Here is a 12,912-nt window from a genome sequence, read left to right as displayed (position 1 = left end):
TGTCTTTACATTCCTGAGACTGTTCAGTTTCCTAACTACACAGGCCCAGTACTTTCCTCTTTTTAAAATAATTTCGGCCTTTAAACCGAAACCTGTGGACATCCATTTTTCAGTCCCTCTGTATTGGTTGTTCATTAGAAGGTCCATCTCCTTTCTCTGGATGTAGTATGTGTATGATTTTGCCTATTTGCAGCCACTCTCTCCATTAGAGAGTCTGACCGTCATTTCTGATCGATTTTTATAAAAGGAAAATTGCATTTTATTTCACTATCTGTCAGTAACTATCATCCAAAGAGCAATCTACATGATCTGTGAGCACTTCTTGGGCTTTTCAGAAAGGGTTTCCCAAATTTTGCCAGACTGCCACCTCGTCTTCTGTTCTCAAATAAACGATCCAGTGATATCCAAATCAAAAGAAGCGCTATGTGATAAATAGAAGTGAAGTAATGCCATATGATAACCTATAAATCACAATCTAAGATGTCACTTACATACTTTAGGAGAAGAGAGACAATAACATCCAGTTTAGTTTAAAACGCGTAAGCAATGAATAGTCCCAATACATTTTTTTTTTTTATTTTTATTCCAAAACTACGATCTTCACACAGGTTCCGTTGAAGAGACCTTCACCAACAATTGGAAAGCCACTCGCCAACAGACTCGCTTTAATGAAAGCAAGGCAGGCAGCATTTTAGATCCAGAGCTGTCAAGTTCCTCTGATCGGTTTTGCTCCCAGCTCAGTCAAAACGCCTCCCAGCATCAACAGCTGCACCATGTAGTAGAAATTAAAGGAGTTATAAAGTCTTGCGGTTTTTCACCTTAATGCATTAAGGTGAAAAACCTGCCCCTCAGAGACCCTCTTTTACTCCAACCGCTGTCTCCGGTCCTCATTGGATAGATTGATAGCATCAGGAGCCATTGGCTCCCGCTGATGTCAATCAAATCCAGTGACATGGGAGCCAGGGGCGGAGCCCAAGTCCTGCTGTCTGTGTCAATGGATGCAGCAGCAGGACTGGGGAACATGCCCACATGAGTGCCCCTATGGAAAGTGACTCTCTGTGGGGGCACTCAGTACGAAGCAGGAGCGCAGCCGGGGGACACCAGAAGAGGAGAATTGGGTCTGCTCTGTGCAAAACCCCTGCACAGAGAGGATGTAAGTGTAACATGTTGTTTAACCACTTTCAGACCGGACCAATTTGCTGGTCAAAGACCAGACCACTTTTTGCGATTCGGCACTGCGTCGCTTTAACTGACAATTGTGCGGTCGTGCGACGTGGCTCCCAAACAAAATTAACGTCTTTTTTTTCCCACAAATAGAGCTTTCTTTTGGTGCTATTTGATCACCCCTGCGGTTTTTATTTTTTGCACTATAAACAAAAATAGAGCGATAATTTTGAAAAAAACGCATTATTTTTTACTTTTTGTAATAATAAATATCCCCCAAAAATATATATAAAAAAAAATTTTTTCCCTCAGTTTAGGCCGATACGTATTCTTCTACATATTTTTGGTAAAAAAAATCGCAATAAGCGATTTATTGATTGGTTTGCGCAAAAGTTATAGCGTTTACAAAATAGGGATAGTTTTATAGCATTTTTATTAATAATTTTTTTTTTTTTTTTTTTTTTTTTTTTTTTAACTAGTAATGGCGGCGATCTGCGATTTTTATTGTGACTGCGACATTGTGGGGGACCCATCGGACATTTTTGACACATTTTTGGGACCATTGTCATTTATACAGTAATCACTGCTATATAAATGCAGTGATTCCTGTGTAAATGACACTGGCAGTGAAAGGGTTAACCAGTGGGTGGCAGTGTAGGGGTTAAGTGTTCCTAGGGGTGTGTTACTAACTGTGGGGGGGTTGGGCTGTCATTTAGTGTACACTGATCTCTGCTCCAATCACATGGAGCAGAGATCAGCGTCACTAGTTGCTAGGCAGAATGGGAAAATGTTGTTTATACAGCATTTCCTCCATTCGGCCGCTCCGTGAGACGATCGCGGGGATGCCCGCGGCGATCGAGTCCGCGGGTCCCGCGACCGGACTCACGGGGGTCCCGACCAGCGCGGGAGCGCGCCGCCGGCGGCGCGCTCCCGATGGCACGGCGGCAACGAATATTGGACGTACATGTACGCCAATATGCCTGCCCGTGCCATTCTGTCGACGTACATCGTCGTGCGCTGGTCGGGAAGTGGTTAACCAAAAAAAAACCTTTTACAATCACTTTAAGATTTTAGCAGGTGTGTGTTCAGGCCTCATATGATGTTAGCTTTGGACATGATTTCCTTCAAGTGGCTTTTTGAGCTGCAGCCAGTCCCCAGTTCTGTGTTTTGTGTTCCTCTTTTTTAATTTTTTCATACAAGCAAGATTTAGTTATGGTTTGCTGTGATCTTTTGCTTTATTGTTCAGTTGACTCAAAATGTTTCCATTGTTAGGGTTGTGGAATTTGCATCCTATAACGATATGAAGAATGCTATAGACAAATTGGATGGTACGGAGCTCAGTGGTCGTAAAATAAAGCTTACTGAAGATCGCAAGAAACACAGGTAAATTTAATCTTCCTTTTCTTTTGTGGTTGGGGATATTCAGGATTGGTGTTCTCAATAGCCATGGGGGCAGTTAAAGTGTTTATAAAGGCTAAAAGGTTTTTTTTTTAACTTCAGGCATTCTTCCGTGTAGCCCTCCTAATACTTATCTGAGCCCAATCTTCCTCCAGCGATGTGCATGGGAGCCTCGGCTGTCCCGGGACCCTCCCTCTTAGGCTAAGATAACAGCGGGAGCCATTGGCTCCCGCTGCTGTCAATCACAGCCAATGTGAGTGAATGGACACGCAGACCCATGGCTCAGAAGCCCTCATTGCAAGCTGCTTGCTCTGGGGGCAGCCAGGGGCACCGGTAGGGGACCTGAGAAAAGGAATATCAGGGCTGCTCTGCAAAAATTGCACAGCAGGTAAGTATAATTGATGGCAGCAACGTCTCAAAAAAAAAGAATAGGCCATGTTTACCACAGTGTAGTATCCCCTCTTATTTTAACTGCGTGCCGCCCAGGCGGCGCGGCTCTCATTCTGGGAGGGCGTCATATGCATATGTGTTTAAGTGCACTGTATTGAGGTGGTTAACCTCACTCTGTAAAAGTCTGGGAAATGTCCCATTCTTACCTAAGGATTCCTCGAGAGTCATCTTTGTCATATTTTTCTCTTTTGTTCATTGACGGACACAGCATCTTCATCTTGACCTTAGGGTTATATCGCCCCTTTAGGAGAGGACTAGGCAGAACATGTTGACAGCAAAACCGCACAGTACCGCCCAGGGGTTGATCCTACTGGCTCTGCATTTTTGATTCCTGTGATCTACAATCAACAGCCGGGCTGGGTGACAGGCTGGTTTAATATAGATCCTGGTAGTCTCGCCAGCCTGGCCATCGAGCGTGAGCAGACCTTAGCTACGCGCTGGGTTGGCCATGACATGCCCGGTCTGATCCAGGGGCAGCTGGTGAGCTTATATGCTCCGAGGCACACGACTGGGCTACTGCTGTCCGTGTCAGTGTGCCATGGCCGACAGCCACCCCGTACTGCTCAGGAGGGGTAAGTATTGGTTCCACCTGTTTAGGTAGGATGGAGCAGCTGGGCATTCCCTTGGGAGGACAACTAGGGGGTCTCTCGCTTCTCTCCCCGTCTTTTCCCTCCTCCCCATGCTATGGAGCGCTGTATGACTGGGCACATGGGGGGACCTCCGGGGGGGGGGGATGCCTGGCAGGGAGCTGCGCTGGGTGTTGGGGGTCCGCTCCTCCTCTTTCTGGGCCATGGTGGGGTCTTTCGGTGTGTGTACACTATGTGGGGAGGCTACCGCGCGGACCGTGGCCATTTTCCTGTAGCCACAGTCAGTTTTTTCCTTTCGGACATTTTCTGGAGGCCTTTGTTGCCAGGTTGGAAGCGGCGTGCGGGCGCAAGGGGGGTTAAATGCCCCCTCCCCTCCGTCTTCTGGGGAAAGCTCTGATTCAGACTCGGGTCCCTCTGTGGCAAGAGGGCCATTTTATGACCACCTTCGAGAGTTTGCAGCTCGGTGGACCTCCCTACTTTCCGACAAGTGGATCTGTAAACTGGTTTCATTAGGATACAAGATGGTTTCTTTCTTGTCAGCCAAACAGATTTTTTTTATTTTTTCCCCCTCCAACCTTCATCTTCCGGCTCGTCGGGAAGCCCTGTTCGGGGGAATACAGTACAGGACCTGCTGCTGTGCGGGGTGATAGTGTCTGTAACGACGACGGAAAGGTTTCAGGGATTCTACCACAATCTGTTTGTGGTCCCAAAGAAGGAAGGGGTCCGTCTGGTCCTGGATCTCAAGGCCCTCAACAGCTTTGTGAAAGTACAAAGGTTCAGGATGGAATCAGTTCACTCAGTGGTCACTGCGCTCCATCAGGGGGATTTTCTGGCGTCCCTGGACATCAAGGACACGTACTTGCATGTCCCCATATGCATCAAGCATCAGAGGTTTCTGCGATTTGCGGTCAGGGACAAGCACTACCAATATTTAGCTCCCCCTTTTGGCCTGGCATCTGCACCGAGGGTCTTCACCAAGGTGCTTGCCCCAATTCTGGCTTTGCTAAGGCAGCGAGGAATCGCAATCGTGGGTTACCTGGATGACCTCCTTCTGAGAGCATCTTTAATCTCAGAATTAAGGGAGGATGTGTTAATCATCATGCAAACTCTTTGGGAGTTTGGGGAGTTTGGTTGGGTACTGAACCTTCAGAAGTCTGTGTTGGTGCCGACTCAACGCCTGGAGTACCTGGGCCTGCTGGACTCCTCAGAGGCAAGAGTCTTTCTCCCTTTGGACAAGCTGCGGTGAAGTTGTTGGTGTCCCGCAGGTGGCCGTTGCTGCATTTTTGCATGCGAGTCCTGGGTCACATGGTAGCCACTTTTGAGGCGGTACTGTATGCTCAATTCCACACTCTCAAAAGAGAGGCAAATGGGACAAATCTCCGTTGTCCCTGGATTGTCAAATTCGGGTGAGCCAGCTAGTCAGGGATTGCCTGCTCTGGTGGCTGAGGTCCCCGGCCCTTCGGACCGGGAACTCTTTCCTTCCTCTTTGGACGTTGATCACAATGGACGTCAGCCTGACCAGGTGGGGGGGGGGGGGGGAGTTTGGGGCATACAGTCAGCCCAGGGTCGCTGGATGCAGGAAGAATGCCGCCTGCCGATCAACGTGCTGGAGCTTTGGGCAATCAGGCAGTGCCTCTCCACATGGTCAGAGGCTGCAGGGGTGTCTGGTCAGAATCCAGTTGGACAAAGCCACGGCGGTGGCGTATGTCAATCATCACATCAAGGAGGTCGGCTGCAGCACTGGAAGTCGCTCGCATCCTGTAGTGGGCAGAGCGGCGCATGCCGGCTCTGTCGGCCAGTGTACATTCCAGGCGTAGAAAACTGGCAAGCGGACTGGCAAAGTCATCCAATGCTGGATTAAGGGGAATGGTCACTGCATCCAGATGCATTTCAGCTCCTTTGCCTAAGGTGGGGTACGCCAGATGTGGATCTCCTGGCCTCTCGACTCAATCGTAAGGTACAGAGGTTTGTGGCCAGGTCAAAAGATCCCTGGGCAGAAGTGGCATCCGTGTTGGGAGCTCCATGGGCTTATTTATGCGCCCCCCCCAAACTTCTACCGCGTCTGCTATGCAGACTGGAGACTGAGGAGATTCCATTGTTTGGCCCCACGTCCGTGGTGCACGGACATAGTACAAATGGTGGCGGCTGCTGATGCAAGAGGACTTTCTGTCGCACGGCCCAATTCTTTATCCTGCTTTAACGGCATGGCTGTTGAAAGACAGGTGCTAAGGGACTGAGGTCTGTTGGATTCAGTAATCTCCACTATGCTGAGGGCACAGAAGTCATCTTCACGGAAGATTTATCATTGTACGTGGAAGACCTACATCTCCATGTGTGAGGAGATGGGGTGGCGTCTGTGCACATACTCAGTTTCCAGAATCCTGCTGTTTTTGCAGCGATGAGTGAATCAGAAACTTGCCTTAAGCACCATTTAAGGGGCAGATATCAGCTTTGGCTGTCTTTTCTCAGCAACCCTTTGCGACTCATTGGTAAGTACATTTTGTTCAGGGGGTTCAACATGTGGCCCCTCCGGTTTGACCACCACTGCTTCCGTGGGATTTGAATCCTGGTTCTCTCGGTGCTTCAGAAACCACCGCTTGAAAACATAAGTTAGATTCCCCTTAATGACACTCTCGGAAAGTAGTCTTTCTAGCGGCTATTACATCTGCCAGGAGCGTTTTCGGAGTTGGCGGCCTTGTCATGCAAGTCTCCCTACTTGGTCCTCCACAAGGATAAGGCAGTGCTGCGCCCGCAGCCCTCGTTTCTTCCGAAGGTTGTTTCAGCTTTTCATCTAAATGAAGACATTGTGCTTCTGTCCTTATGTCCTTGGCCGTCACACCCAAAGAGGTTGCTTTGCATTCCTTGGATTTGGTCCGGGCTCTACGGGTGTATCTGTCTGCTACGGCTCCTTTTAGGAGGTCAGATCCACTGTTTGTATCGGTGGCTGGTCGGAAGAAGGGCCTGGCAGTTTTGTTGGCCACCATTTCTCAGTGGATCAGACAGATTGTGGTTCAGGCTTATGCCATAAGAGGGTGGCACATTCTATTAGGGCAATTGGTGCCTCTTGGGATTTCCGACATCAAGCATCTGTTTCTTAGGTGTGTAAGGCGGCGACCTGGTCGTCTGTTCACACTTTCACTAAATTTTACAAGGTTGATGTGAGCGCATCTTCGGATGCTTGCTTCGGGCCGCAAGTTTTTGCAGGCGGCTGTTTAAGTTTGCAACTCCTCTGAGGAGCTCTGGTTGTTATGGGTGGGGTTATTTTCTTGCTGTTCCCACACCTCGTTTTTTTGACACTGCTTGGGGACATCCCTAAGGTCAAGATAAAGATGCTGTGTCCATCAATGAACGAAAGGGAAAATATGATTTTTGTACTTGCCGTAAAATCCTTTTCTCGGAAGTTTGACGGACACAGCACCCACCCCTCCTATTTCTGTTTGTACTGCTTTTGACGAACTGAGCTGCTGGATGCGGTGTGAGGGGTTATAGCCAGTAGGACCACCCCCTGGGCGGTACTGTGTAGTTTTGCTGTTTTTAACATGTTCTGCCTAGTCCTCTCCTAAAGGGGCAATATAACCCTAAGGTCAAGATGAAGATGATGCGTCTGTCAATGAACTTCGGAGAAAAGGATTTTACGGCAAGAAAAATCCTATTTTTTTTTTTTTTCGTTTCAAGATGCACCAAATATTTTCAATTGATGAAAGGTCTGGACTGCAGGCAGGCCAGTTGGGAGCATATGCTGCTCAAAAACCTGAATATATCTGTAGATCAATAAGTATTGATGGTGCCTTTCCAGATATGAAAGCTTGCCCATGCCATAAGCATTAATGCACCCCTATACCATCAGATGCAGGCTTTTGAGATGAACGCTGATAACAATGCAGAAGGTCCCTCTCCCCTTTAGTCCAAAGGATGCGGCTCCCATAATTGCCAAAAATGTCAAATTTTCATCTGACCACACAATCGTATTTCACTTTAAATGAGCTTTGGCTCCAAGACTCCGCGGGTCATAGGCACCATGGTGAGCAGGGAACCCGACTCTTGTACAATTGGTTCTCTAGAGGTTGAAAACCTAGACTGTTTGGCATTGACCATCTCCCTATATTTAACAACAACTTTATCAGTTCCCCTCAGCACAGCCTCTCAAGGCAGCGTGACTTGTGCCCCATCATTGCAGCGTGACCTCTGCCCCCATTACATCCTTGCCGGGGCGGAGAAGGTGAGAGGCCCTCCGGATCATGATGAGTTAGAGGAGAGCCGGGATCGCAGAGCGGTAAAACACGCTGTAACAGCTGACATTGAAACTGTCTCCGCTCTGCTCACTCTCACACAGCCCCGCCTCCTCCTAACCCTGCACCTGTGATAGAGAGAATGCATCCCTCTATCACAGACGTGGGGTTAGGAGGAGTCGGGTCTGTGTGAGAGGGAGCAGAGACAGTCTCAATGTAAGCTGTTACAGCATGTTTTACCACTCGGTGATCCCGCGGCTCTCCTCTAACTCCATGGTACTCTTCCACCGGGAGAACAGCTCCCGATCAACCCCCACCTGCTGGCGGCGCTCGCCCCCCCACAGGCAGCCCAGCTCCTTGCCAGCCCTCATTTTCCACTCACAAAATGCGAGTAGGCAAGTGGAAAATTTGAGGGCTGCTGTAGATGATATGTTTAAAGTCTTTGGAATTTTATGTGGAACATTATTCTTAAATTGTTCAATTTTTAGCTTTTCACAGGCTAGTGAACCTCTGCCCAGCTTCTGAGACTCACCTTTTTATACCCAGTCATGTTACTGATCAGTTGCCTATTAACCTAATTAGTTGCAAAATGTTATTCCAGCTCTTCCTTGTTAGTACCACTTACTTTGACAGCTTTTTGTTGCCCCGTCCCAACTGTTTTTGAGACCTTTTACTGCCATCAATTTTAAATGTACCCTTTTTTTTTTTTTTTTTTTTTAAATGGTACATTTTCTCAGTTTAAACATTTTGATATGTATTCTATTGTAAATAAAATATGGGTTTGATATTTGCAAATCATTGCATTCTGTTTTTATGTAAATCTTACAGAGCATCTCATTTTTGGGGATTCAAGTTGTAATGGCAGGTATATGGGGTATTTGCACTGATGTTACCTTACTTTGAAATGTTGTCCTGGACCTACAAAAGTAAATGGTAACTTCATCTGGGCCTACTCCAGTCCATCACAATAAAAAAAACATAATGAGGACCAAGCAGGCCTAGATTCAAATCAAACTGAAATCTTCTATTCTGTAGTCAGTTTTTTTTTTTTATTTTACCTTAAGCACTTCCGGACCGCCCACTATCGTGATACGTCGGTTCTTTGAAGAGTAATATCGTTGTCAGCTAGCTGCCATAACCCCGGTATTTTCTTCAGGGGGCGGTCCGCTTCAAGATAAAAGTGGTCTCTACGGTGGATTTGCCGTAAGATCACTTTTTTTCGGCGGCGGGAGAAGGTCCCCGCCGCACTCAGGTGCCCTCCGCCACTTACCGGAGCCATCGGTAGTGGCGGAGGCAATCTGATCCTTTCTCTTTCCTGACGTGGATACGAGTGAGAGGCAGATGGCCCCCACCCGTCTCCAAATCATTGCAGGGCGGAAGCGATGTCAAAACGTCACTTCTGCCCATAGCTCTTATAGGGCTTTTTTTTTTTTTTTTTTTTTTTTTTTGTACTTTAGTGTAAATATGAGGTCTGAGTTATTTTTGACCCCAGATCTCATATTTAAGGGGCCCATGCTTTTTTTTTTTTTTTCTATTACAAGGGAAGACAAAAAAGAACTGTGTAAAATAAATAAGAAAAAACATTTTTTTTTTTCTTAAACACGGTCCATCCCGCGAAGCTTGCGCGCAGAAGAAAATGGTGTTTAAACCACACGTAAGACCGCTGCGCATATACGGTGTGACAAAGTATTGCAACGACTGCTATTTTATTCTCTAGGGCAGTGGTCATCAATCGGGTCCTCAGGGCCCTCTAATAGGCCAGGTTTTATGTATTACCCCTTGGTGAGATGCAGATTATAATACTGCAATCACTGAGCAGCAAATGATATCACCTGTGATGTATTTCAGTTATCTTGCAAGCCTGGCCTGGTAGTGGGCCCTGAAGACAGGGTTGATGACCACTGCTCTAGGGTGTTGGAATTTTTATTTATTTTTATGTTTGGGGGTTCCAAGTAATTTTCTAGCAAAAAAAAAATGTTTTTTTGTAAACAAGAAATCTCAGAGGCTCAGTCCTTAAGTGGTTGTAAACCTCATACATAAAATATGAAAAAAGCTCTTTCTATACCGTGTACTTGTCTCTCTCCAAAGCTCTGAGTGTAATTTCCCCTGATGCCTGGTCCCTCTGATAACCGCATAAGTCACTTCAGACCTCAAGCGTTAAAATGGTGATGGGGAAGGAGCTGCAGCAGTGAGTCAGACTCGTATTCAGAGCTGTGCTTGTTGTCCATACTGTGTGAAGGGGGGTATCCCTTCCCTTCTCTTCCCTCCAATCAGGGCTCAGAGCTGTTGGCTGTGTGGAGACTTCAGATCCCCATCCCCTACTCCTAGATCTAAAGAGAGATCCTTTCACAGAATGATCTACAAAAGAAATGGCTGCATATCCACAGCTACAACATGTAGAAGGATTTGTAAATCTGTGTAACGCCTAATGCTAGTCACTTCACTGGGTACATGTGAGGGTTTACAACCACTTTAATACATTCCGTATACACTTATCTCACATGCCAGCGATGTCCTGTCTGAAACCCCCAATCTTCCCTTTGCCTTGTCTTGGGAGACTCCAAAAGCATTGGGTGCCATAGGCCCATGCTGCTGTCAGTCAAAGGAAAAGGTGGGGGAGCTTTAGGCCCTGTTCACACTGATGCAGTGCAGAATTCACAGCAAATTCTGTTCCCACACCACATCAAAATTACGCCCTGTTCATACAAACCATTGTAGGTGCGTATGTTACGCAGTGCAATTTGCAAAATCCAATTCTGACACTGCAAAAAGGGTCCTCCAAGATTTCAGTTTAGACGTGGTGCGATTTGAGCCATACAGAATTAATTTGAATAGGTACGCAATGCATTTCATGCACTGCATCCAGTGTGAACCAGGCCTTAATGAACAAAGGATTCACAAGGAACTTGCAGATATAAAAATACTTATTTGGGTATAAAAATTACCAATAAGCCGGCATCTTTCTGTTGCTAAGTAGAGAATGGTGTGTGTGTGTGTGTGTGTTAGAAATTATAAATAAACAAAAATACATATACATATTTTGCTATATATGGTCAATAATTTGTGCAGGATCTAGTAATCAACATTAGCAAATCGTGATTTACCGGTACAGAGGGGCTCATGATGGTTGCTACAGGTATGGCAGTTTGTAGTTAGCCCCTTGCACTTAGTACCATCTTATAGCATAAGTCAAATAGGGTGAGTTACAAAAATGTTCAGATACTTGGTATCCAAGCTTGTCACTTGTCAGAACTGCAGAAGTGATGACATGTAGAATCGCCCCCCTGCATGTTATTCCAGTAGACTACTCTACGTTGATGTCATCTCTAAATGTGGGGGCTTAGATGCCCTCTTATGTAGTATTTACTGACCAATGTTTTTTACCCAGCAGCAGGTCCAGGTCAAGAAGCTACTCCAGATCCCGAAGCAAGTCAAAATCTCGTGGCTCTTCTCGTTCCGCCAGCAGATCCAGATCTCCCAGTCGCACACCTGAAAAGAAATACAGTCAAAAATCTGGAAGCGGAGAACCATCCCAGAGCTCTCCTAAGCGGCAGTCTCGTTCCACTTCCCCCGAAAGCCGTGATTGAGAAATCTTTGATCTTCTATTGTGTGTAAATGGTGAATGAAGATTGTGCCCTAGGAGACAATGGTGATGTGAGAGGTGGCGTTCACAATTTTATGTAACCAAAGCGCCTGTTTATTAAGGCTCGAAGTGGTGGCCTGATGCTTTGTTTTTGTAAATATGTGATCAAACCCTTCTGCCTAGAGCATATGAAGGCAGTTACTTAATCCAGCAAGTAGAACCCATTTGAGATGACTTTGCTTTTCACTGCATAGATTAGAGGAAGCTGTTTTGGATACTTGTTCATTTAATTCTTTTTTTTTTTTTTTTTTTTGTTTATAAGTTAGTGTAGTCTAAGCTGGTCATATTTTCTTTTAAATTGAATACTGCCCCTAATTCTCTTCTGTGTTGAAATGCCAGAAGATTTTCTATTTCAATGAACATATTCAAGAATTTAAAAACATTAAACTACTTAAAGTAAGTTAAAAGCAAGTATCCATCTGTTCATATATTCATACCAAAACTTATGTTGTGTGTATGTTCTGTCATACTGGCTTTAGTAGGTGTTGTGTGTGATGGATGATACTTCAATTAAATGAATGCAGAACCCTTATCCTTACAGAGTCTTCTCTATTTGTAATTGTCCTAGAACCCCCCCCCCAGTAAATCAGCTGAACAATGTGCAGTGGCTGCCTTCATTGTTTAGTTCATTGTATGTTGTGGGTACATTTTTTTTGTTTGCTTTTGTACCGAGTACCAGTAAGTGTGCATCAGGGAAAGTAAAGCCTCAGCAAGTGATCCTCTGCTGATTTTTGACAATTTTTTTATTTTTATTTTTTCCCTTCCTGCTTTTTTGATTATTTTTAATATTCTGGTAAACCTAAGCTTGTGCAAATATATTTATGTTCCCTGCACTCTATGGACTTCATTTATTTAAATATTGCTATTTTTTAAAAAGGTAAACAAGTGTTTAAGCAGAACAACATGTTTAAATGAAAAGAAACAAATAAACGGCCTATTAGGATTAAAAATAAAACCTCATCTTTTCAGTGCTTTACTCACCTTTTTGTCCGGCACTGGTCCTCTTCTAGATTAAGTGATGGACAACATCATTGACTGTTTCCTGTGGGCTTGGGCGGTCATTAACACCCCCTGGGGTTGCTTCATCATGTTGGCCTTGGCTCACTGTACACTATTGCAGAGTGCCGCTGAAGTTCATAACTTTTTTTTTTTTTTTTTTTTTAAAAAGCTTGAGGTGCACTTTAAAGAAACCACATTGCTGGACAAATTAGAACAATAATCTTCCTATAATAATTATATTTGCATTTAACGTGTTATGTGGGTTTTTTACCTGTAAAAGCCTCCCTTATGTGGACCTTCAAAAGCCCTGGGACTGCTGCTGGTTTCTGCCATCTTCAATGTGATGTCGGCAGACTCAGCGCTGTCTACCATTCAACTCTCTTTTTAGTATTCCCCGTCTCTCCTCATATGGCAGCTACTTAAAAGGTTACTCCAGGAGAGT

At 45.5% G+C, this 12,912-nt stretch overlaps 1 protein-coding gene across 3 annotated transcripts in view; it reads left to right on the top strand.

The window, feature by feature from the left end:
* Window positions 1-12,003, top strand: part of LOC143943144 (serine/arginine-rich splicing factor 5-like) — a 37,358-nt gene extending 25,355 nt beyond the window's left edge. For all 3 annotated transcript variants that reach the window (XM_077464717.1, XM_077464718.1, XM_077464716.1), the window contains exons 7-8: window positions 2,437-2,547; window positions 11,220-12,003. In XM_077464717.1, coding sequence (XP_077320843.1) covers window positions 2,437-2,547; window positions 11,220-11,415 — 307 coding nt within the window. In that variant the 3' untranslated portion in view covers window positions 11,416-12,003. The remainder of the gene's footprint in view (window positions 1-2,436; window positions 2,548-11,219) is intronic.
* Window positions 12,004-12,912: the final 909 nt, after the last annotated feature.

This window comes from Lithobates pipiens, unplaced genomic scaffold, assembly GCF_037356315.1.
Source record: "Lithobates pipiens isolate NorthernLeopardFrog02 unplaced genomic scaffold, aLitPip1_a1.2 Scaffold_30, whole genome shotgun sequence".
Taxonomy (NCBI): domain Eukaryota; kingdom Metazoa; phylum Chordata; class Amphibia; order Anura; family Ranidae; genus Lithobates; species Lithobates pipiens.
The sequence above is the reverse complement of the archived record's forward strand: the minus strand, read 5'-3'. Positions and strand labels throughout refer to the sequence as shown.